Raw genomic sequence first — 26,638 nt, forward strand, 5'->3', positions numbered from 1 at the left:
TGCATGTATTTTTCCAAAACTACGCTTGTTTTTTTCCCTAGTTTTAATACCGCCTAAGAGTTGGTCCTTCCTTCTTTGTCTCCTTACTTACTCTAGATGCACTTTATTATGTGTAAATTACGCCTCCAATAAGGCTAGTTTTTAAAAAGTAATTGAGAAAAAAGAGAATCTTTTTTGGGCTACTTTTGAAAATAATTGTTTAAAATTTTTTTGGAATTGATGGTGAGGATAGATATGAATTTTTAAAATTTGGTTTTATGTTTTTACTTAATAAAATAAAAAGGAGGCAACCCTAGGCTAGATTCCCCAATTTTATAAGACATATTACCCAGAGCCTGGGAATCACTGCATAATCCAGGCTGGCACTGGGTAGCCTCAATGCATACAAATCAAATTTAATTACCAGAAATTGGCAGTCATATAAGTGAGCACGTATCATGTATAATAAACAATATTAAAATTTTAATTAATTGGTTTTATGCCTGTGTATTTCTGGAAAAATCATATTTTTCACCAAGTTCTATTAGATATTCAGATTGATTTTGTGTTGTGGAAATATAATTAAAATTGTGTTCTCAGTTGTAAAGTCCAAGATGGAAAAAGGGCCAATAACCAGGTAAATCTGGCTGGAACCAAGCTCTGTAGGTATTCAGATAAAGTCAAAGGGTAATACACAGAGCTGACTATGAACAGATTGTAAGATAAGAGCAAACACAAGTCATGCAACCATTTACCTGTCCTTTCTTGAAATAAGCAGCACAGATACCAGATTTTATGAGAAACCATCAGTATGTAGATACACAAGAAACAAAGCAAACCAACGAATGAGTTAATTCTCTCCCTCACCTCCTGACACATGTATTCAAGCTTCACTTTCAAAAAAAAAAGTAACGACAAAAGACATCCTTAAATTTGTGGACTGCTCTTTACCGCCCTAACACCACCAAAGGCCCCCATCGAGTCCTGACCAGACAACTGTAATCACCTCCCAACTCATCCTCCTGCCCACGTCTTGCCCACTCATTTCTTTCTTTCTTCTTTTTTTAAATTGAAGTATAGTCAGTTTATCATGTTATGTCCATTTCTGGTGTACAGCATGAAGTTTTTGCCCATTAATTTCAAAAAGCAGCTGTGATGGTACCATTTCCCTGCTTTAAAAACCCCACAGTGGCTCCCTTTGTTCCCAGCCAGAGAGCAAAGTCTGGCTCCTGCTTATCCCTCCACACCAAGGTCACGTCTCCTCCCTTCAGCAAAACAAACGAGCGCTGGTTGTAGAAGTGATCCTTGCAGTGGCAGGTTCCTCTCTGAAACAAAGACAGTAGACCAGTGCTTCCCGAATGGCCTGTGGTCAGGGATGAGCTTTTCTCTGCTTGTGCTTTTGGATGTTCTTCTAATTTAATTGCTTTTGTGGGTTTTTTTTTTTTTGATTAAAGTCAAATTTAATATTTTTATTTTCTTATAAATGAAAGTTTGTGAATTTCAGTTTCAATATACTTGATATTTTGGGGGATTCCACATGGCCACAAATCTTTTTTTTTTAATTACCCAAGTACAGTCAGTTTACAATGTTGCATTAATTTCTGGTGTATAGCACAGTTATTCAATTATACATATACAATTCCTTTTCATATTCTTTTTCATAATAGGCTATTACAAGATACTGAATATACAGTAGGACCCTGTTTATCAATTTTATATATAGCAGTTAGTACCTGCAAATCCCAAACTCCCAATTTATCCCTTCAGCCTCCCCTTTTCCTCCTGGTAACCATACATTTGTTTTCTATGTCTGAGTCTGTTTCTGTTTGCAAATAAATTCATTTGTGTCATTTTTTAGATTCCACATATGAGTGATATCATATGATTTTTTTTTCTCTTTCTGGCTTACTTCACTTAGAATGACAATTTCCAGGTCCATCCATGTTGCTGCAAATGATATTATTTTATTCTTTTTTACGGCTGAGTAGTATTCCATTGTACAAAGATACCACAATATCTTTATCCAGTCATCTGTCTGGATTTTTAGCTTGTTTCCATGTCTTTGCTATTGTAAATGTTGCTGCTATGAACATTGAGGTGCATGTATTTGTTTGAATTAGAGTTTCCTCTGGATATATGCCCAGGAGTGGGATTGCTGAATCATAGGGTAAGTGTATTTTCAGTTTTTTAAGGAGTCTCCATACTGTTTTCCATAATGGTTTCAGCAATTTATCTTCCCATCAACAGTGTAGGAGGGTTCCCTTTTTTCCACAGCCTCTCCAGCATTTATTGTTCATGGACTTTTTAATGATGGCCATTCTGACTGGTGTGAGGTGACACCTCATAAAGAAAATAAAGTCTCACTTGCTCCTCTCATCTCTCCCCCAGGCACCAGCTATCTTGAATTTCCTTCTCTCCTTTTTTTTAAGGAGTCTACTGTGGACCGATAAGTTTGTAAAATACAGTAGAGAGGAGCACAGAGAAAGCGCCCAGGAGGGAATTCACAAAAATACTCAGATGTTAGTGCTGCCTTGGGTGATGACAGCTTTGTGCTTTCTTCTCCAAGCTTCTCTCTGTTTCCCACATTTTATTCATGTGTTTATATACACACAACCTCCTCTAAATATCTAGACATTGTATGTGTATTGTGGACAAAGAGTATTGCCTGCTGTATCAGTAAATAAAGGAAGTTGTGACCACCAAGCCAGAAGTCACTGCAGCCGCCCCAACTGTGCACCCTGAGGGGACCCAGGGTGGAGAAAAGCAGGATCCAGGCCCTAGATCACTCAGGGGCACATCAAGGGAATGAGATGTCTGGTTTTCTTTAATTAACAGTAATCTTTTTATGTTCCTACTAACTGGCTTTTGTTGCAAAATTCCTATATATCCTGGTTCCTCCCCTACCTCTAGAGGGCAGTCCCTCAGAGCGATCTGAGAGGTGGCGGTCTTTCAGGCTTAAGTCCTCAGAAAGTCTGCCAAATAAAATGTATGTCTCAACTTTTAGGTTCTACATTTTTTTTCAGTCAACAGTATACATACATATCATTTATTTTATACACATATATTGCTCAAAGAGTTGTTTGATGTTCTTTGGAAGCCATGTCAGTGGGTATTTGTAACAAGCTTATGGACAATATAACCCACAGGACTTTTTTCTCATACCTGTGGTCAAGTCAGCTCATGAACTACAACCGATCGTTTGCACTTAAAGACTGACTTTAGATTTGCGATGAGGTCACATGACGATGCACAATGCCTGGGATTTAAATCAACACCTACTGTAACGCTCACTAGGCCCACAGGTTCCCTGAATGTTTGCTAATTAAGATGAGAGTGAAGGCAATGCGTGTTGTCCTGGGTTTGTCTGTCCTATCCTCCCTACTTGAAGAGATCTTCCAGAATGATGAGCCTGGAATTCTCAGTCTTACTTTGTCTTAGACATTTGTTTACATTTCGCAGTCTTTCCCAAGCAAGGGCTCTGTCCTCCCTTATTCTTCTTGTGCTTTAATCACAGGTTGATGTTGCTGTCACTGCTGCTGGCATTTTTCGTTAAACCAACCCAGTCTGGGCCTTCACCTTTCCTATACGCTGTAGTTGTCTTTGCTTATATGCTTATTTGGCTGGAATCTACAGGACTGTCTGCTTAGCCAACTCCCTTCTGGGACCTCCACATGCCGGGTACAGCGCGGGTGCTTGTCCACGACACACCAGCCACAGTGGATCAGTCTGGGAGTAAACACATGATCCAAACTGGATCAATGAGTTTCTTCCCAGGAATCTCAGTGTGGGAAAGAGAGAGAATCTTCTCTTTCAAAAGGACTGAACCAATGACTTACACTCAAAGCTGTTAGGCGAGCCTATCTGCCATTGTGTTGTCTCTGTGAGGAAGAAAGCATGTGCACAGACACACTGCAAGAGCGGAGGCGAGAGAGGACGACGGAGCCGTGGTACCATGTGCTCTGAGAAGAGGGCCCCAACCTCCAGCTGCTGTGCTTCCCCACAGTTCCCTGATGCTTGCCACTCCTGATGCTGAATTCCATGACTCACCCCAGGATCCTGCCAATAAACTGTCTTGGTTGTTTAAGCTAGCTAGGTGTATTTACTCCAGAAGAACCTTGGCCATCTGTGACACTGATCTGCAAGATATATCTGTCTCTGTCCTTGTTCCTGGTACAGCTCCTAAAACTGGGATTTCCTAAGGCTTGAGAGGAGTAAAGGTGTCTTTTGTTAAGTCAATCAGGTGACTTCTGGAAAGCCGTTAGGTAACCTATAGATGGAGGCTGGTTGCCAGGGAGACCAACCAATGAGCAGAGGGTTAGAACTTTCAGTCCCATCACCTTGAACTTCTGGAAGGGGAGAGGGGCTCAAGATTGAGTTCAATCACCAATGGCCAATGATTTAATCAATCCTGCCTGTGTACTGAAGCCCCTACAAAAACCCAAAGGATGATGTCCAGAGAGCATCCAGGTTGGTGAACATGTGGAGATGAGGGGAGAGTGCCGGGCTGGGAGACAGCATGGTAGTCCTGGGCCCTTTCCCCAAACCTTGCCCTGGGCATCTCTCCCATCTGGCTGTTTCTGAGTTAAATCCTTTCATAATAAACTGGTAACCTAGGAAGTAAAACGTTCCTGAGTTCTGTGACCCAGTATAGCAAATTACTTGAATCCAAGGAGGTGGGGTCACTGGAACCTCCAATCTGGAGCCGGCTGGTCAAACGCACAGGTAACAACCTGGCCTTGGGACTGGTATCTGATGGGGGAGCAGGAAAGGGAAGTCTTGTGGACTGAGCCCCCAACCTGTGGGATCTACCCGGAGATCGAGTCAGAATTGAGTTAATTGGCCTAGTGATGTGGAAAAAACACACATCGGAATTGGTGTCAGAATTGTACCAATCCATATGTCTTCCTTTAAAACTCTTACACTCATTACAGACCTTTTTAGGTCGCCACATTGATTTTATTTTGAAGTTCATTTGTTCTCCCTATCTCCCCCTCACTGAGCTCATTAGCTACATGTGGTTAGAATTCTGCCTTTTAAATTTTTCCACTCCCCTTGCACCATCTTTCCCTCAGAAAGCATTCTTTTTTCTTTTCCTCTGTAGCTTTCAAAATTTGTCTACAGGCTGAGATGTGGCCATAGCACTCACGAGCAGATACAGGGCAGCATGCGCCTCTCCCGGGCCACTTCCTTTCAGTTCTGACATGAGGTGAGGCCCGTCAAGACTGAGTGAGGTATCTGCTTTCAGCTGTATGAGGCTTCCAGCGGACTTCTGGATAACTAATGAACTCTCCTTGCTCCTAAGTTTAGCACTATCTTTCTGAGTGTTTATTATGAGTTACTCCTGCTAACACATGGCATTGCCTCTGGAACTGAGTTCTTTTTAAGATCAATGTAACTGACAAGGTGAAGACCATTAGAGGATGCTTTATATACCTGCCACCTGACTGTGGGTTGGGATGATGGGGACAATGCAGAGAGATCTTTAGGTTGAATGTTCCAGTTTCACTGGAAGAGGAGGAAGAGACCCAGACATGGGGAAAAACAGGCTCTACATCCTCGCTGGGCATGCTGGGAGCCTGGCGGGGAAGAAGTATCCACTGGAGAGACGCGGGGCACACGTAGGGCATGTGAATGGAAAAGATGACCTACAAAAGGACCTGTTGTGGATAAGAAAGAGGGGTGGATAAAAATGTCTGCAGCCAGAGAGAGGTAATCTAGGAATTATGTGAGTTCTACAATCACAAAGTGACATTAACCACAAACAGAAGAATGGCGTAGAGGATGAGAATATAAAAGAAGATCTTAAATTGATAATAAGAGGGGAATGGTTAAGTAAATTATGGTATCTCCAGAGAGGAGAATTCCACAGAACTGTCAAGAGTGACATTATAAGATCATGTAAATGAAAACAGTGCACAGTTTACTAGGTTTAAAAGCAGGTTACAAAACACTATATTCTGTGAGTATTTTTTGGGGGGTAAAAAATGAACTATTTATTTGCTAATGAAAGTAGAAATAGACAAAAGGTATGAACAGACATTTTACTAAGAATATACACAGATGGCAAATAAACACATGAAAAAAATGCTCAACGTCATGAATCCTTAGGGGGATGCAATTAAAACTACTGCTTCCTTAAATTAAAACTTTAAGGAAATTCAGAAGACTGACCCTATTAAGTATTGGCAACACTGTGGAAGCATTTTACATACCCCTGGTGGGTATATAAACGCAAACAACCATTTTAGGTCATAGCTTGGCAGTTTCATAAGTCAAACATTCACCTATCTATGACTTGGGCATTGTACATTGAGTTACTAATATAAGACAAGTGAAAATACATACATACGTATAGAACTACACACAAATGTTCTAACACCTTTATTTACAACGGTGTAGTGCTTCTTCAACTCTGGTATGTATACAAATCTGTATATTCACTAAGTCTAGGGGTCTGCTTAAAATTCAGATTCTGACGCAACAGGTCTGGAGTGGAGAGGCCCGGAATTCTGCACGTGCAGCCAGCTCCTGGGAGATGCTGCTCCGGCAGGTCAGAGGGACCACACGCAGGGGCGAGGACACACACCAGGCTGTGAACAGCGACGTTTAATGGGTCATAAGACCGTTTATTTTAGTTTTCTTCTTCTCTTAAGTATATTTTCTAATTAATTTGGGTTAAAAAAAAGGAAAATTAATGGGCATGTGTTGTTTTTATGTAATGAAAAGACAAAATCCACTTATTTTAAAAAGAGAAAAAAGGTGAAGCAAGCCAGTGATGTCATGAGAGATATAATAAAACCATGAGGAGGAGCCTCGATAAAATTCAAATGAAGGAGGAAATGCACACGCCTAAGAAAAGGGTGGAGGGGCCGGGAGAAAGTGAGGGACATTTTGACAACAAGTCTTGAAGAGAATTCTGGGGCCACTGGACAAGTGGTAACAGAAGACTGGAATTGTTGGAATCTGAGGTAGAAACTGGAATATTTTACACGCAAAGAAAACGAAAAGGCGAGCAGTGGTAAGACAGGAGCAGACCTGGGCGGCCTTGCCGGGTGTACATGGGAGCTCGGCTGGCCCGCACTACCTCAGGGACGCAGGGACTTGAGAGAAGGGCTTGTCCTGCCCTCTCCAGTTTGAAGGATATTCTCTGTGAGGAGCCACGAGTAGAATCTGGGCACAACTAGGAAGTCAATAGGGCCTTTTAGAGAGGCAGCCCAGAGGTTATGCCTACAGCCAGAAAGCTTCAGAGCTGGACGACTCCCAGGAATGTAGGTGTGAGGGAGTCGCAAGACCACATGCTGGGCTGGGCAAAGCTGGGCCCCCTTCTCGTGGGGCTTGGGCAGAGTGTGAGCCCCAAGAAGTCTGCAGAGAGCAGCGTTTCTAGCCTACGAGAGACCCAGCCTGAGCCAGAGCCCCAAGAAGGCACTTACTGTCTCTGCTGGGGGCAGCAGAAGTGACAGTGATGGGCAGGTCAGAACTATTTGACGCAAAACACCAAGTGACAAGCCACAGGCTTCACAGGGCGTTACCAGCACAGATGGGGATGAGACTCAGGTGTTCCCGATTCCTTAACCCACTCCAGGGCTGGTCTGAGGCCACAGAGAAAAGGGCAGGGGTCAGGTGCTACTTATCATCACCAACTGCTAACTGCTTTGCAGCACTCAAACCAATGCAGATATCAAAGTCGTAAAGTGATATTTGCACCATCGGAGTTAACCGGTCAGCAATAGAAGGTGGCCGGGAGCTAGCCATCCGAGGGGAAGTCTGCCCTCTGCTGGACGTGATGCTGGTGACTCGAATAAAAGGGGAGGAAAAGAAGTCTCCGGATCCCTGAGAAATCCTGCTACTTCCAAGACCCCACCCACAAAACTCAGAGACATAGGCGCCCAAAGAACAGTCAAAGGAATGTAGGGGTATTTTATCTCCATACAAATACAGTACTCAGTGATCTCTGAAAAACACATCGCTAACTGCCTCTTAGAACAATGCCCTGCAGCTCACTCCCCTTCAACCCTTTTTAGGGCTTTTCCCTATATCAGTTTGCCTTCTTCCATTCACTGAGAAATACGCAGCATTTTCTAGTAAAACCTATTCAGGGAGCTGTTTTTTTTTTTAATGTATATATATATTTTTACTGAAGTGTAGTCAGTTTACTATGTGTCAGTTTCTGGTGTACAGCATAATGCTTCAATCATATGTGAACATATATATATATTTGTTTTCATATTCTTTTTCACCATAAGTTACTACGAGATATTGAATATAGTTCCCTGTGCTATACAGTATGAACTTGCTGTTTATCAGGGAGCTGTCTGAGTAAAGCAGGTTAGAGGTACTGGCTCATTCTGTAAGTGGACTTGCTGATAGGATCTCTCACCTCCTGCTCCCCGGCTCACCCCCGCACTGACCACTTCTCCACGCTCATCACCTGGGCTCACTCATGCTCCTAATAAACCGAGGACACCTGTGATATTGTGTCATAATGAGAAATATCTATCTAGCCTTCTCCCCCAGTTTCTGGCATAAGAGCATGTAAAACCCTTGGGATTTCTGAGTAGTGGGGTGAGAGGAGCATCTCCTGTTAAATAAAATCATGCCTACTCGTGGTCTAGTAAACTAAGAATATGGGCTGTTGGCACATTCGTCTACAGAATGAGTGACAAAGCTATCCTAAAATAAAGTATCGAGTGTTATTATTCCTGTTATGTCCTTTATCCCAGAATTTCTTTCAGCAATTTTGAGGGCGACTTCAATTCCTTAGGTCTCAATATAAGAGAATGTCAGTGAAAGTGATCTTAAGTGAATCCCAACTACTTTTCTTAAAGAACTGAATCAAGTGTGAAATGTGGCCTGTGCACAGTCACCGCCACTCTGTACTTCAGGAGCGTAAACGTCAGCTAGGAGCAGCGGACCCCCGTCTATGTCCAGCCCAGACCCCGCTGTAGCGATGCTCGTCTAAAGGGCCCCAGGTTCTCCTGCATCCAGTCTGTCCTCACTGCAGCTTGACCTGATTTTCTTGATCAAACTGCTCTCCCGCTCTAAGGAAGGACTTGCTAGTTCCACGGTGGCTACTGATTAGAGTCTAAACTCTCAGGTTGACATCAAAACCCCAACAGTTTGGCCCCCACAACCTCTGCCGACTTGATCCCCTACTCTCCGCCAGCCTCTTTCTGTCCTCAGCCACGCTCACTTATACACTGTCCCTGGTAACCTCAGGCCCAGGCTGCCCAAGACCTTTGTTGAGGTGGTTCCCTCTGCCTGGATTCCTCCTCCCTCCTCACCTGCCAGTCAAAGTCTCCCCAGGAAGCACTCAGGAGGTTCTTCTCTTCTCCTCGGGCGTGGTCCCCCCCCCCCCGCCCCCACGCCTAATGTACTGATTAACACTCCACCGTCAGGCTACTGCGGAACGGGTTTATCTCCCCCAGGACCTCCAGCCCCTGGAGAGAGCTCTTGGCTTTCCTCCTGGCACGGGAGCGGAGAAGACGGCGGACTGAAGCTGAGGGCAAGGGGAGGGGACAGCCACCCTGCATGCCCACAGCTGTGCCCGCCCTGCCCACACGGAGCTTGAGACTCTGCACACTTACGGTTCCCACAGTTGAGACCACCAAGGCCGAACGGGCAACTGCAAGTCGACAGAGAAAAAGAACAAGAATTAGTTTCGATTATCAAAAGAAATAGCTGAGGCAATTTCCCTAAGTAATGTCTAAATAAGGTTTGGAACAAATTCATCGGAAGAAATGAGCACAGAGCCTACCTCATACAGGTTTCATTTTCAAGCCTGTATCCATCTTCACACGCTGAAAGAGAAAAGGAAAAGCTATGAGTGTGTCTGACTTCCCTAGGCCCAAACTGACAGTCAATAAACACCAACCACCCTAACATCCTCAAGAAGATTCTAGTCAGAAGGCTGCAACTAGCTCTAGAATCATCTCCCACCTGGCCCAAATACTGCTGCCAGCTCAAAGCTTAGCTTTATCCAAAACATTTCTTAACCTCCTAGTGGCTCTCAGTTTCCCATCTATAAAAAAAGGATGATGATGATGGTGGAGGTGATGATAATAATATCTACTTCATAGTTCCCTGGAGAGGATTAAGGAATAAGGCCTATGACTTAGCACAGCACCTGGCACACAGCAACCACTGACGAAATGTCTGCAGTTGTAACTATTATCCAACAAGTACAATTCTTTGTGGAAGCTCTGTGGCCCCTGTGTAACATCCTTCCGTCAACACAAGATAAATGCTCCACCTTCTCTAACATAAGTCAAATCTTTAACTGCTTTTGGCTCCACCAGCCCCCTTCCTTGAGGAAGTGAGAGCTGTAACATCTTCAGAGCCATGGTCCTAGGGTGGGGGGGTGCCCAGTTTTCATACGAGAACGCTCACCCTGCAGTCTGTGCAGGTGACTGTGGACTTGCCTAGATGAGCCCTAATCTTATGTCACTCAAGACTACAGCTCGGAGCCCTCTGGCAGTGCTGCTCATGGACCACTGCTTCCCTAAAGGCCTGTGGGCCAGCCATTCCCCTGCATCAGCAGTTCCTGAGTTTATCTGATCATGGACGGTTTTCAACACTACAATAAGCTGACAGCACACCATGAGCTGTAACGCACGCTTGGATGAGAGCGGACAACACAAAATGGCCTCACAGACAAATTCACTGCTGCAAGGAATGATAGAAATTTGATTCATGACTAATGTATGATATAGGATGCATACACGATCACAGGTGAGAAACGGCACCTAGCATAGAACAGCGATCCCTGGACAGACACCACACATGCTGACAGCGCCACGAGAGGCCAGCAGCACACGTGGCCCAGGGGCTGCACGCCCTGCGGGCTAGAGTGGGAGATGGCTCCCAGCCTGCCCGCATCCTCCGTTAAGGGTTGGTGCGTTATAATATTAACTACATAGATGTGCTTAACATTGTTCTTCCTTCTATTTTTTTTTTTTTTGGTTTAAAAAAAATTTAGTTTTTATACAATTTTTAAAGGTAACACTTCATTTACAGTTACTACAAATACTGGCTATATTCCCGTGTTGTACAATACATATCTTCCTTCTATTTTTTAAGGTTAGACACCAGGTGTCTCTAGCATCTATTTTGTTGTCACAGACTATCAACATATTGCTGGAGTTTTGTGGAATGGTTTGGAAAATTCTGTTCTAAATAATCTGTAAGTCTCTCACGGCAGATCATTAGAGCTGTGAACCGGGACTGCACAGTGCTGGCTCCACGGAGTCACTTTTCCTGAGCTACGTTCTCTTCATTAAGGGCATCTATTATTAGCGGCAGCCCTGGGGAGTCCCTGTGGTATTTCTGGCGGGCCATCACAGACCACACTGCCACAGTGCCACCAGGACCTTTGTGATGAGGCCGCACCAGAGAAACTGTTCCCGGGTCCCAGGCCCTGCAAGGATGGGGATGGTCCTGAACAACTCTAGTTTATGGTCCCCACTTGATTTCAAAATCACGATTCTCTCTGCTTCAGTGGCTGGGAAGCTCAGAACTTGAGCAAGAGGTCTATCTTTAGCAAACACATGGGAACTTACGGTCTATTTTTCTGCATATTCACTTTCCTTCCAGCCTCAATAAAGCAGTCGTTTTATTCCTCCTTCAACCTGATTTACCTTTCAAATCAAATCTCATTTTGTTACAGTGAATTTTCATTAGGTGCTTTGAATCTTTTTTGCAACAAGGTAGAGTATAATCACATTCCATTTCGGGAAGGAGGAAGGTGGCCCCTCTCCCAAATCTTTTGAGACCTGTGAGTTCTCTGCTGGCCTCACTCAGGTGGGGCCTTGTCTGAGGAACCAGCTGAGCACTGCTGCCTCCCTGGCAGGGAAAGCACCGAGCCCCACCAGTCCCTGGTGCTATGGCCAGGTCGTGGGAGAGGGAGGAGCCGACCCTGGTTGACCCAGAGCCCTGCCTGCAAGGCTGGCTACCCCGGGACTGCTGGCATCCCGGGGACTCACCCCCACCCATCTCAGCACTGAGGCAGGCTGACATCACATCAGTCTGTTCTATTCTGAACACTTCTTCCTGGAAATGTTTTTACATCAGCTCTACCCACCCATCCCTCATCTGCTGGGTGGAAGCTTTCCACCCCGGGGCTGTCATCCAGCCAGATGTAAGGTCCATCTGTTGTCCTGCCTGCGAGCTGATGTGTGGGGCTGTTTGCACGTAGCTTCAGAAGTGGCCTGACTTCCTGGTATAATGCTATTTCTTCATCTCAGATGAGCTTGGTCAGTCATTCATCAAAGACTGAGGTGGGCCTGGCACTGCTCCAGGGGCTCTTGGAGGGAAAACTTGCCACAGGGCACCCCAGTGCGCCTTAGGACCAGATCCTCATCTCCACACCCTAGAGGGATCCTGACCCATGGAGCACTGAAGATGAAATGAGGTGGCAACGGCCAGCATACACGCGAACAGTGGGCTTCCCCTAATGATATGGAATACAGGCAAATCCAAGCCTTTGGGCCTTTTAAATAAAATCAGTAGGTGGTGGAGTCTTCCGAGGCTCTTTTCTTCTCTTGCAGGAAACCAAATCAAGACCTGCCAATCTTGTCCTGTCATATTTGCTGGCCATCATCCATTTGTTCCTCCCACAGATGTCTGTGGCACCCCACAACGCACAAACATACTCTAGAGACAAGCCTTCAAGGCGTATGCAGTGCACTCAGAGAGGAAGACCGGCAAACAGATGGCTGGGCTTCATCAGAATGCCTGCACGATGGAGGGGAGCTAAGGTGCCTATGGGAGGGACTCCTATTTTAACTTTATATGACGCTTTGAAAGTCTGGTAAAGACACTTTATATGAGACACAAAGAAGTGTCTGTGTGTGTGTGCACAACAAAGAGTAATACGCACTTGCTACTGGATAGCTGTGAATTGCAGAGATTTAAAAAACATACCCACAGGCCCCTCTCCTCTGTTTCTCCATTTATACGGGGAACTGACACCAGGATTTGAAGTGTCCTTTTAACTACCCTTGTGCTCGAGCACCAATGGCCATAAGATGTCACTGTAACCCCCCAGAACCCAGCCGACAGGGCTGTGGCCCAAGCAGCTAGGGGATCCATTCATCAGAGCTCTAGGCCAGAGAGGAAAATCTAACCAACAGGATGCTGCAGAAACAGGGCTGAGGAGGGCCACAGCCACAAGCCCAAAAGGCAACCATGGTTTCCTTATGCTGCTTCTCAGGTCATTGCTTAACTAAGGCTGCCGGCGCCTGTGTCACTCACTGCACCTGGTAATCTGTGCTAGTGCTAATCTGTAAGCGGCGGTTATGAAATCGCTAACTTGGAAAGAGAGGGAAGCGGCTCAGGCCAGCTGGCTGCAGAGGGGCAAGGCCGCTAGTGAGGCCACCCGAGAGTGCGGAGGCCCCCAGCACACACGGATGGCCCATGTGCAGGGGATCAACGCCCCAGATTCTAAGATGGGCGAGGAACACTTTGCATCAAACCAGAAGAGAAGAAACTCAGAAGTATCGTCTCTGCATCAAAGCGACAGAAGGACCGGGTGCTGAGGAGTGCTGTGAGCCTCACGCAGCAGGGCCGCTGCCCCAGCGAGTCGCCCTCCGCTTCACACCCGTCCCAGGCCTGCGGGCTTTCAAAGCTCAGGAGGAGAGTACTGCCCTGAGATGTATTTTTATCCTCTCCTAACAGAACAAGTCCTCCTCTAACAGGAAGTCCTGACAAATATGTGGCGTGTCACCTCTCCCCAGGACGTGGTTTTTACTCAGATTCCAGGACATCTGTCACCAGCAGGCGTTGACTGAGCAGGAAAACTGGGCCATACAGGTTCTCAAGTGATGTGAGGCTTAAAGCTGCATGATGCCTTTATGTTGCTAGTTTTCCTGTGATCCCAGATTGCAGCAGTGTTTCGTAAGTCAGGGTACCCAGTGCCCTGGGCTTGAATTCACTTTATTTTAAAGCAGTATTCTTGCAGTGCACTCACTGAGCAGCCTTCATCTCAAACTGAATAAATTTAATCCTCATTTAAGAGGTTAGCAGAGTTAGGATTCTTTAAAACCAGAAGTCATTGCTTTAACAGCAACCTGAGTAAAACACAAGAGCAAGTGTCAATGGCTTAGGAAGTACCTGCGTAACCACTGCCCTCTCGGGTTCTTAGAATGTCCAATGACATATCACCGCACCCATTTCACAGAAGAGGAAACTCAGGCTCAGGGAGGCGAAGTGACTTGCCCGAGATGAGACAGGACGAGGCAGAGAAGGGCTCTGACTCAGGTGTCCGAGCGGCCAGCTGCTGCTAGACGGTTCAGCCCTGACTCCATGCTGGTATTTTCATTTTAGAAGATTAGTGGACAAAAGAATAAAACTTTGGGAATTAAAACAATAATTTTTCTAACTTCCTGTAAGTAGAAAGAAAAAAGATGGGAGAAAGAAAGAAAGAAAGAAGGAAAGAAAGAAGGAAGGAAAGAAAGAAGAAAGAAAGAAAGAAAGAAAGAAAGAAAGAAAGAAAGAAAGAAAGAGGACAAGGACTTGCCATCCCAAGCATTCCATTCTCTGTTCTTTCCCTTTGAATCTGGTTGGCCAGGCCAGTGTGCACCAGTCAGAGATAATGCTATTATTCCAAGGAAATAATGTATTCAATCCTGCTGGGAGCAAAATAACCAGACCCGGTTAGCCCCAGACTAGAACAGTCACACCTAGAGCAGAGAAAGCGCCCCGGGCAGAGAAAAGCACCTCCGCGTCCCCCGGGCCACAGGACCCCAGACCCTGCAGGTACCTCGGCAGGAGTGATCCATCTTGTTGAACTGGAAGTAGCCAGACTTGCACTGGCACAGGGCAACCCCGTCCAGATCGGTGCAGATGGAGGTCTCTTTGTCACATTCTGGAGTCTTTCGCTTGCACAAGCTGCCCGCTAGAATGGAAAAACAAGACAGTGAAACAAAACAAAATCTCCTCCACTTCAAACATTAAGACGCGCAAACTTCCTATATCAAGAGGCTCGGAGAGCAGCTTTCCTGCATGGTGCGACGGTCCTCTCTGAGGTCCCCTCTGCACGGCCCTCTGCTATTCCTCCCCGGAGTCGGCCCCCCGGCCTGTTACTGGAAGTTCACACAGCATGCCACACGTCAGAAACCAAACCCAGAAGAAATGGGGTGCTGTCCCCAACTCCACTGTCCCTTGCAAACATGAACCTCGATGGGCAGCGTCCTCTGTGCCTTCACACTCAAGTACCGCAGGGGAGAATCGGCACAAACCCAGAAAGCGTGACCATGCTCCGTTAGGAAGACCTGGCTCAGCTGAGGTGTGTCCTGGCTTGGGTTCTGCCTGGCCAAAAGGGATGCAGCACCCCTCCATGGAAGGTAGCTCGCTGCCTAACAGACTTATTCCAAGGAGAGGTGTAGAGTGGCATGTAACGTTACTGTATGCCCCCCACAACACTGATGGCATCCTGGGGCTTGTCCGTCTCTGGGTGTTTAGTACCTTGTGGAGACTGGTCCACACACAGGGGCTGAAGGTGGCGTTGGACCATTGGTCATCGGGCCACCACTGAGAGGCAGAGGTGGCAGAGAGGAAGCTCAATCTTTCAGGCTCTGCCTCCTTCACTTTAGAGCCTTCGTTCTTACGGTACAGATATCCACCTGGCTTTGTCTGGCCCTGGGCATGGGGGCCATGATCATTCCATGAGTGACAAAGAAGCCTTTGGCATTAACAAAAAGCGTTCATTGTTGCGCACGTGGCCCTCTCTGAGGTTGTATATAGTGGACACAATGAGGGTGCATTTTAGCATCTAAGGTAGGTCTGGACAAAAAACGCACGCCATTTGGGTACACAGACAACAGAACAAAAGTATGAAGCCAACTGGACAGTGGGCAGTAACTAATTCACACCATGCACAGGGCAAAGTGAGACCTCTGCCGTCCTCTAATGTGCCACCAGCACCTGGATCAGTGTCTGTCATACAAGAAGGTGCTCAACAAAAATGTGTTCAAAGGCTGTCTTAAAAAAAACCCCAAAAAACTGTGCCATTGTTTTCGGCAGGCACGAGCGAGTCCAAGAGGAGAGAGCCATGCACCCTGGGCAGTGAGCTGTGGGCTCCTTCTCCCCACCTTAAGGAAAACACCAGTCTATTCAGAAACCAGGGGCCAGTTTTTAACAGCAAAACTACCCCCACCCTGGCAGGTTCTCACCCACCCAGGGGCCCCAGCCTCCACACCTCCTTTTCTGTGTCCCGAGAGCATGGGGCTTATGGGTGGCTTGGTCACAGGGAGGTTAGTTTAGGACACACTTTAGCTTTCAGTGCTGAATTTCCTGTCTTTATCAGTGGAAGTTGGCATGCTAAATCAGAACCCTATTTGTGTCTGTGATAGAATTTCCTTTGTTTATTGTGAAAGGTTTGTATTTAAGGGAGAAAAATGAAAAATGGAAACTCTCACCAGGCAAACACTGTGAAGCTGGCACAGAGAGGTACTCAGTGGCTACAGTCCCCCGTCTCAACTTTTTGAAGCATTAATATAAAGAAATACCTCCAGCACAAAAGGCTGCCCAGACCCGTGCTAGCTTGTCCGGCAGCCAGCCTGAGTTGCCTGGCCTGATTAGATATTTTCTGGAAGCCAGTCTCATGTTTCCCTCCACCGGGCCCACGGTCCCTGCCTGCTAGCTAGCACATACTGCTAGCCTCGCCGGGCTGAAGCAACCCTTCCCTGCACAGAAGAAGATCCACATGAAGGAAGGAAAGCTGGCCCTGCATCTGCGACAGAGGGGTGGCCGTCCTAGAAATTTTTAAAGAGCATTCTGTCATCAGTCCATCAAACAGAGCCACGTAAATGCCCTTTTAATTTGAAACCCAGTGATGTGATTTTTCTGCATCCACCGTTCCCATGGTCTTTCCTGGGCAAAACATCCGCCCAGCAGACAATGAGAATTTATGTAAATCTAAAGCTGGGACACTCCCTGGGGGATTTCCAAGGGCTCTAAACCTCTGGAGAGATGAGAGCTGCTGTTCTCTGAAAGGTGAGAAAGTAGATATTTTGTGAATTGAAGGGGAAAAGCCCTCCCTTCCAATGGCTGTGTGCAGAGTAGCCCAGGGCATCCCTGATGTTGGCAACACCCAGATGTCAGCACCTGACACCCAGCTCGGCCAGCACGCCTCTTCAGCACTCAAAAAGGAGAGTGAGAGACCAAGTGGGGTGTGTTGGCAAACCTGGAGAAGCCCTGGTAGGGAAAACAGAGAAGTGAGGCTGTTTTCAGCCAAGATGCCTGGCTGTCTTTTGTTCTCAGGGGCTCAGAAAGAAGACGCAAAGAATGCAGACCAGCACGTGTCGGGGCAGGGGATATGTGGGAAATCTCTGTACCTTCCTCTTAATTTTGGTGTGAACCTAACACTGCCCTAGAAAAAAGTCTTCTAAACAAACAAACAAACAAACAAAAAACCAAAAAACAAGAATGGGACCTCAGCAAGGAAGCAAGGAAGACAAGAGCTTTTCCACAAGCTGCATCGAGGCAGTCAGAAGAATGGGGGTCAGAGAGTGGGCAGGGCTGCCTGGGCAGGCTCTTACACATCCAAATACCTGGCCATTTGATTTGCAAGACATGAAATGTGTTTACTGGGGACAAAAAAGTAACTTGATAGAATGCTGATCACACAGGATGCACTCCATACGTGTTTAGTGAATTGAAAGGTCCCCTTCCTACTTTCTGGAGAGGAAAAACTGGGACCCTTGAATCACTGGCAAGAGAAGGAAAGTAAAACCAAAGATCTCCTGTCTCAAAGGTTAGCACACAGTATAAAGGGGCATGGAACTATTTAGCTAATTCCCCAAAGAAACTGAATGATGGCAACTTCAACTCCAGAAAGTTTAGTTTGTTGTTTATTTCCCAAGTGAACAACTAGCCCTTAAATAAGCCAAAGTGCTAGCATTTATCCCAGTGTGAAAGGCTAACTCCCAGCTGCAAGCTCTGTCATGCACAGCGCACAAGGAGCGTTCTTGGGACCAGCTCTTACAAAGCCCGGGCCCGGAAATGACCTGGAAGTCCAGCAGACAGAGGACCAAGCCTGCTACCTACAACTTAGGTGCAGCATCTGGGCACCAGATGGGGAGGTTCCCGCAGATTCCACATCCTTCCCGAGTCCTGAGTGTAGTAAAATGAGCCAAGCAGAGCCAGCTCTGACCACTTATGAGCCGCAGCAGGGGCCAGCCCCCCTGCATGAGGAAGCACTTCTGATTCCAGCAGAGTTTTCCCATCCCAGAGGCAAAACCTCCCTTCCAAGACCCAAATTTGCCTTCCAAAATTGTCTCAACTCCCTTTCTTCCTCTGCTTCCCACTAGATGCACTGTAGCAGCTTTCAATAAAACAGGGCAAGAACCAGAAAAGAGAAATCACGAAAGGCACTGTGAGCCATCTGGCCTATAATCTTTGAGTCTTGTTTCTGTGCATTTAGGATTTGCAAATAAACATGCAAAAGGATGGATGATACTGCACATGCTTTTTTCCTTTTTTTTTTTTTTAACCTAATGGTATATCATGATGAAGGTTTGGGGTCACTGACAAGCATGTACATTCTCTGTGTGAACTGTCTCCCCAGAGAGAGCAGGAAACTTTCAAGGGAAAGAAGAGTGATTTCCACTTCCGATACTGATGCTTTCATAGAAGAAACAGAAACAGCATGCCAAGGACCGGTGGACCTCAAGGCTATGTGTGCAGGACTGTGTGTGTGTGTGTGTGTGTGTGTGTGTGTGTGTGTGTGTGTCCGTCCGTGCATGAGCATACAAAGGTGCACACACACAAAGGCCAATTCTTAACGCCCATTTCAAAGACAGGCTGTCTCTGTGATGTGCTTTCCTGGGCCTGAGCCCGGAATGCCTTACATTTCTACATCCTAGGTCTGTGCCTAACTGTATGGGTGGGTCCTCCCAGAGGGCCTCTCTCTTACCTCTGAAGAGCCGCCTCTGAGACCCCAAGAGCTGGCAGAGCTCAGCAGAGGACCTGCAGGAGTTGACACATCTCTGCATCCCGTCGACCAGGTCAAACAGCGTCACATTGGAGGCCAGGGAAAAGGTGGCTTGCAGTGACATCACCACCACACTGAACTCCCTACAGGCAAAGTATGCAGGTTTTAATTGTCCTAAAATGATGTGTGGGCCCCAGGGCTTTTGGAAAATGAACATCCTCTGCATTCTCCAGTGAGGGTCTGGGGAGAGCATGAAGGTCCAGGGAACTTGGCCCTGGATTACTCTATGGCTCAGCCCAAACAGGGCCCAGTTTGGCTGCTATCACCCGTGCTAGAATATCCTCCCCTTTCTATGGACTGATTCACAAACAAATGTAACCCTGTTACTTACCTAGAAGCATGAGCTGTGGATCGGGTGTAACCAGGCAATGTTGAAAAACACATATTTAACTGAAAGGAAGAATAGGTTTGTCGTTAACTGGGAGTCAGACAAAAGCCTTGAACCTAGAACCAATTTCCTATTTTCAGGATAAAATAGGCATTTTCCAGCCATCAAGTTATCAGCAGGCAGCTTTACACAGGATTGGTATCCCTTTTTTCGTTCCTTTCTGAAATGACTTTCTGCTCTTACTCTGTTGTTCCATGAGTACAAAGGGAGGGAGGCAGATAGTAAATCAGTGGGGGAAATCTTGGCAGGAAAAGATGTTCAGAATAGCACCCTTGGATGCAAAACATCTTCAAAGGAGCAGATCTCTTCTAAGACCTAGGGTTTCAAAAACCTCAGAGGCAACTGTTTATTTGGACTTTGCATAGTGAACAAGCCTCACTGAAAAGGCTGGGTTCCTTTCAGCCACCCCAGGTCTGGCAGGCCCTACACAGACCCCTCATAATCTACAATGAGTTGACCTAACTCAAAGATAGGTCCTCTTCAAAAAGGCTCTCCATGGGAAATTACATTACATGGGTCAAGATCCCTTTTGTTGAGAGCAAATTAAGAGCAACTCTCCCTGTGTTTGCCTTGTGCCCTTGGAAAGAGCAGAAAATCCCTCTGTGGCATGAAGTCCCATGCCTGCTTCCCCCTCCCCTATCCCGCCACACACACACACACACACACACACACACACACACACACACATACAGTAGGGGCTGTGGATTCCTTTTATGCAGCAGAGGGTCTCAATACCTTGACCAATGCAACCCACCTGTCTTCAAAGCAAGTGTGTCAGACACATCTCACCCTTCAAACATGGGATGCTGTCATGCCGTTTTGGCTTTGTATGACATTGCTTTACATTTATAAGGCAATGATTTATTATTATTATTAAACATTTTTCCAAAAATGATACATTACACAACAGAATGGCATCTCAGGAAAGGCCACTTGAGTCACAGCCTAAATCTTCAGAACTTCTTGAGGGTGGAGGTATCACATCACTAATAAATTACATGTTGCTACTGGGCAAAAATGAACCAATAAGTCACTGGCACCGTGTAACAGGGAGGACTGTACTTCTGCAGGAGGGTCTCAGCCCCTTTACTATCTTAGAAGGAAATACTGACCTACAGGACGACTAAGAGGCAGTTGTGATGGAGTGCCAAGAACACCAGATGTAGACATAAAACCCTGCCATATAGTAAAGAATCCGACCTTGCACAAAGAGAGGTCTGGCCCTTGGCTCCTGGGAGGCGTCTCTAAGCCTTTGGAATGTCCTGCCTTTGTTTACCTGGAGGCCCTGGGCCACTCCAGATAGTCTAACAGTGTGACTGATGGTGGGGGTTTTGGGTTACAGCCAGAGGAGCTGGAGACTGAGGTCAACCATATGGGCAGTTGACTATGTCTACATTTTGGCTCTAGACACCACGGCTCAGATGACCTCTCTGGTTAACAATACTCCATCATACACATCGTAGCTGAGAGGAGTTAACACTGCCTGTGACCCCATGGGGAGTGGACTACGGGAAGCACTGAATTTGCCGCCCTCCTGGACTCTGCCTGATACATCTCGTTCCTTGGCTGATTGTAACCTGGATCTTTTCACTGTAATAAACCCTAACCACGAGAATAACAGCTCTCAGTGAGATCTGCGAGTCCTTCTAGTGCATTATCAAAACTGAGGGTTTCTTGGGGATCCCCACACTCGCAATGTGTGTCAGAAGTGAGGGTGGTCTAGTGCACTGTTCCCTAACTTTGCACCTGCTCTGTGTGAACTCAGGCAATGTCACCACTTCCAGAGAGCTCCCAGTTTTCCATCTGTAAAGATGTTGGCCCTACCTCTTACAGGAGTGAGGCATCTGGCAAAGTGCCTATCACAGAGTAGATGCTCAGCAGATACAGAAACAGAATTGGAATCTAAGTTTTACACAAATAAAATCCATGTTCCTATAAAATCCCATAGGTTTTGGCTAATATACTAATTCTTGCCCATAAAGAACAAGTAAAATTAAAATCACAAACCAATTAATCTCTAACACTTATTTTAATGACAAATTTCAATTTTCTGAGTACCAAATCTTAGACCCAGGTAGCAGCTGGGAGGCAAAGTTTACTCTCTAAGCTTCATTTCCACTGCTTCTTTCTTCCTCTCCATTCTTTTTCTTTCTTTCTTTCTTTTTACCCACTGACAAAAAGTAGACAAGGAGGCAAAGAAGAAGAATCAAAGGCCCCTAGATTATCTATTCAGTGAATTCTCAACCCTGGATAATAGGATTAACTGTTACACCTCTGGCATTCCCTTAAGAAGAAAGCATCCTTCTCTCCAAGTTCCAAAACACAGACAGAAAAATTACACAGTATGTCAACAGCCGATGGGACAGTAGGATTTTCTGGGTCTTTCCTCTTTACCAGCAGCTCTTACTGGTGCCTGTCATCTAAATGGCTGTGACTGTGAGTCCGTACATGGAAAAGGAATGCCAGGGCACTGATAAGGCTGCACAGGAGGACACATTTGAAGAAACGCTTCTACCAGGACCACTAGTTCTCAGCACCTCCCTTCTACTTCTGAGAGTCCTTTAATTTTACCATAAAGCTCACCTTCCAAATATAATAGAAATGAACAGCCCAGGAGATACAGCTGATTCCCAGGAAAGGTTCCCAGTTCTGAATAATCTTTTCTAGAAAACAAAGGACTAGCAGGAAGATGCGTTTCAGGAAAACCTACCGTTTTGGTGATCTCATTTTCAACTTCACGGAGGTCTGAATGTTTTTCCACGGTGGTATTAAGAAACGTTCTCTTTATTTTAAACTCTGTCACGAAGGTCCTAACTGAAAACAAAAACAACCTGTTAGACCTCACAAGGTCGACCTACGCAAGGCTGAGTGTAAATCTCTGGGGCACTCAGCTTTCCTCCCCCTCCTGGCACTTCCTTCTTCTTGAGGGTGGAGACCACCTCCGGGCTCCTCCAGCAAAGTGAGCACCCAGTGAGCTGAGCTGAAGGCTCCGATCAAGCACCCTTTGCGGGAGAGGCTCCAAGGAGCCTTCTGTGTATGTGCAAGGGCTCTGGGAGAGTGCCTGACCTCTCTCCCATGGCCTCCCACGCCTCAGATGTCCAGTGAAGCTGTGACAGAAAAGAGAGCTGAGCTGGCCTAAAGAATGTACTCCCAGGAGAAGGAGAGGGAAATGTGGGGCTAGAAAGACAAATGCTCATTGGCCCCTAGAAAGCTTCAGATGGAGGACAGCGCTTGCTGTCTAGTTCTTTTACCAAGAGAGCGAGTCCTCACTTTCAAGGGCGTGCTCTGGGTTCCCCTTCTCATTAAGGCTGCGTCCCATCTAACCTCCATTCTTCTTGCTCAGAGGAAATGCCTGCTCTGTCATTGACAAAGGAGGCTTCTAGAAGCCAGGTTCCTCCACAAATCATCCAGCTCCCAAGGGTCAAGATTAACATTTAACATCACGTGTGTCCATCTTCTAAGTTCTTCCTTCCCCCCTATACCCTCAGCCCCCCGAGGAATCTGATATTCTAAGGACCACCAAGGGGCTACAGAGAAAGGTGCCAAACATCTGTAGGGGGCCCCCACTCCAGGGGGCTGCCAGACTCCACAATAACAAGCCATATGATGAAGACAACCCATATTCAAGATACTGTTGGGTTCAGACATGAAAGAAAGTAGCCCCATTTTTGAGGCCCATTTCAATCATAAAATAAAATTCTAGTTAATATCAGTTTATGCTGATTGGGCCTGAGGGGAATGGAACTTACAAATGGGCAGGAAATCAAAAATTAGGAAAGCCTGCTTTATATCTGGGTCTTATCTTCCTTTAGGTTAAATTCTTATCTTTCCCTCTAGACAAGGAAAAAAAAAAACAACCCAAACACAGAAACCAATGAAGCTGCTCTTTCATAGAAAGCCCGGCTGAATTAAGAAAAAGGCCCACAAATGAGCCAGGGAAAACATTTAACATCTTATACTTACTGTCTAAAGCCCTTAATCCTTATTTAACATCTTTTTGCTTGTTCTACAGTTCAGTGAAGCCAGCTGCTCAGGACTCTTTCTGAGCAGCAGGGAGCTCTTTGAAAATATTCTTGGCCAAATGAAAGCATTTCAGCATGCTCTAATTTGCATGTTCCTCTGATGTTTATGAACAATGAAGCTAAATGACTTGCAAAGGGAAAGATGATTGTTAACACAATAAACGGCTCTCCTCCTGATCCATGGTGCCTGTGGGACACTCCACACACAGGCTTCCAGAACAGCCCCCTACGTGTTTGGCCTCACATCTCACAGGTCCAGGTATGTACCCAGACTCCCTGTGCAGAACATACATGTTGTAAACGTCAAGTACACACATCTCTTCTGAATCAGGACAGTGAATGTGGCCCCTGCACTCAGTGTGAATATAAATAAGACACCACGGTGCCCTCCCAGCCCTGCCCTCTCCCACGCATAGTCACATCCTCATGCTGCAGTTACATCATCAGGCTTTAAGGCAATTTTAAACTGCTGAATTACACAGGTTATCTAAATGATTTTTTTTGAAGATCCATAATTATTACTTTGCAATCAGAGTAGGTTTATCGTTTTCACTGCTTTCAGTTCTGGTCCTAGAGGTGAGAACCCTACCATTTCCCAAGCTTGCCCAAATCCAGGATTTTATTTGATCTTCACAATAATCCTGAGTGGGAAGCAGAGAAGGTGGTAATCTGATTTCACACAGGAGGAAACCGAGGCTTGGGGGCCCAGGTGCTGTAGGCGCTGGCCCTGGAGCTGGAAGCCTGGCACTTGGGTTCCTGGGCAAGTGTACTTTTCACATTGCTTCCAAATAAAATCATTTCCATTGTCTCCATTCTTAAACGGAAAACTCCTGGCTTATTCCTTACAGGGTGTAACTAAATGCAATTAACTATTAGAGTATGAAGACTTCTTGACTTTGACTGATGTATATATTCCCAAATCTTCCTCTCTTAAATTTGATCCTTGTATTTGAAACAATTTTCAAAATTCTACCACTACTTTGCTAGGGTACCAACCGTAGAAATACATCTCTAGGCCCCAGATGGCACCGTCCTGCCTGGGGTGTCCTGAAAGCCAACTGAACCCTCACGGTCCTGTAGATGCTCCACTTGGTCAGCCAATCCCCAGCAGCGAAGCCAGCTCTGGGCTTTATACCTCTCTCCTGTTCCTCCATCTTTCTAAACAAGGTCCGAGATGCAACCCCAGCTAATCATGCCCTGTTCCTGCGTTGCTGCCTCTCCGCTCTATAAAACTTGCTCTTGCCCAAAGGTGCTCAGGGAGAGGGCTCCACTGGTTGTGAGAGCTGTACTCCCCTGGCCCATGGAGTGTTTTCCCTTGAATAAAGGACATCAGACTCATTACCAAATTGCTTTAGTTAGTTTTGTCATTTGACACCAGCTTCTTAAAAATTCTGATGATTCCCCTCAGCCTATGGGCAATAGGGAGTCATGCAAATAACACTTGCAAAGGACACAGACACTAGTTCTTTCAAAAAAATATTCACCAAGCACTTTTTCTGTGTTAAGTATCACACTGGGCAATTTTAGGTGATTCCAAATTGAGTTACTGTACCCACCAGCTCCCTTAACCAGCTTAGATAACTCTGCGTTCCTCATTTCTAATTTCTTCCTCAAGTTCTGCATTGAACTCAGCACCCTGACACACCAGGCACAGGGAATATACCCTGTGTGCAAGAAAGCTCCTCTGAAGAACACGTCACTATGTGATGGAGAAACGGCGGGCCGCAAACCTGGCCTCTCGCCAAGCAGCTGTATAAGCTGGGCCATTGAGCACCCTGTCAAAGCCTTGGTTTTCATTTGGTTTGCTTTTTGCTTTTCAACCTGTAAAATGGAGATTATATCTAAAACCAACCAGCTTCATGAATCTATTAAATCAGGGAACAAAACATAACAAACTGCACGGTACAATGATGGCAAGAGCTTTGTAAAAATGTATCAGCCTGTGGACAAGAACATGAAGACTGTTTTTCCTTCTGGTTTTATTGAAGATCATTTTTAAAAATAAAAACAGTGTGTGAATGTGATAGGATAATCAGGGTTTTTATTTTCTTTTTTCTCTCTCTAAAATGTTTTTTTTTAACTCATTGGTTAGAACTATCCTTTTGAAGGGGGAAGGTACAGCTCAAGCGGCAGAGCGCATGCTTAGCTGCATGTGTCCTGGGTTCAATCTCCAGTACCTCCTCTAAAAAATAAATAAATAAGCAAACCTAACTACCTCCTCAAAAAATAATATAATTAAATAAAAAGAAAATAATATCCTTTTAATATTTTTTCTTCCTAACTGTGGGATGGGATGGTTGAACAAATAATGTTACTGCGTAAATGATGGTATATTTATGCAGTCACTACACAGTTTGTATAGTATTTTTAATAACCTGACAAAATGTTTAAGATATAGAGTTTGTACAAATACCACATGACTTCCACTATATGAAAAATACACTAAAAAAGATTGCAAATAAGGTGCTATATCTCTGAGTGGTAGAATAATAGGCAGCGTCTTTTACTCCTTCTGTATTCCTTAAATTTACACCTTGGACAAATATTGATTTTGATTAAAGAGAAAACCAGTAAATGTTATTTTGCAAAATACATTGTGACACAGACAAAATTCCAAGATAGATGAATTCTCTTACCCAAATTGCATATCCCTTTTTCCAGCTGATACCCCACTGGGCATCTGCAGGTGAAGGATCCCTGAGTATTGTTGCACACGGCCAGGGGTGGGCAGGGGTTCGAGAGGCACTCATTCACGTCTGCAAGGAGAGAACACAAGGCCACGCTGAATCGGCAGCAGATGGCAAAGCCATAATTTAGTAAAAGGGGCACTTGCTAAGGGCCAAATGGCACCAGGGTTGGTAGGGCCCCGAGACTAGTGGACATGACCCTTGTTCTCAAGAAACTACCAGTCTACTGAGGATGGGGGCAGGCAAGGATACAGGTAACTACAAATACAGGGCAAGATTTGAAAGCACAGAGAAAGCAGCGATTTGGATGGAAGGGAGAATTAAGTACTGTTTCAAATAACATCTGGACTAAGACCGGAGGGATTTTAATAGCAGATGTGGGTGGGGAAGATTCTAGGCTGAGGCACCAGCACAGTGAAGGCCAGGAGCAGGAAAGGGGGTGGGTAAGGAGGCGGTGGGTTTTGGGGATGGCCAAGTGGTCTCGTGTGGCCAGAGTGTAGGGGACCCACAGAAGGGAGCCAGGTCTTGAAGGCCTGTCAATGTCACAGTCTGACATTACTCTGCAGACAGCATG

At 45.8% G+C, this 26,638-nt stretch overlaps 1 protein-coding gene across 1 annotated transcript in view; it reads right to left on the bottom strand.

Moving 5' to 3' along the window:
• The window catches only part of LOC102518744 (protein HEG homolog 1), an 82,799-nt gene that overhangs the window by 12,759 nt on the left and 43,402 nt on the right, over positions 1-26,638 (bottom strand). Inside the window, 7 exon segments of the mRNA XM_032481634.1 lie at positions 9,564-9,601; positions 9,734-9,776; positions 14,735-14,869; positions 18,890-19,050; positions 19,299-19,357; positions 22,066-22,169; positions 26,014-26,133. Coding sequence (XP_032337525.1) covers positions 9,564-9,601; positions 9,734-9,776; positions 14,735-14,869; positions 18,890-19,050; positions 19,299-19,357; positions 22,066-22,169; positions 26,014-26,133 — 660 coding nt within the window.

The sequence above is a fragment of the Camelus ferus genome, chromosome 1 (assembly GCF_009834535.1).
Source record: "Camelus ferus isolate YT-003-E chromosome 1, BCGSAC_Cfer_1.0, whole genome shotgun sequence".
Classification (NCBI taxonomy): Eukaryota; Metazoa; Chordata; class Mammalia; order Artiodactyla; family Camelidae; genus Camelus; species Camelus ferus.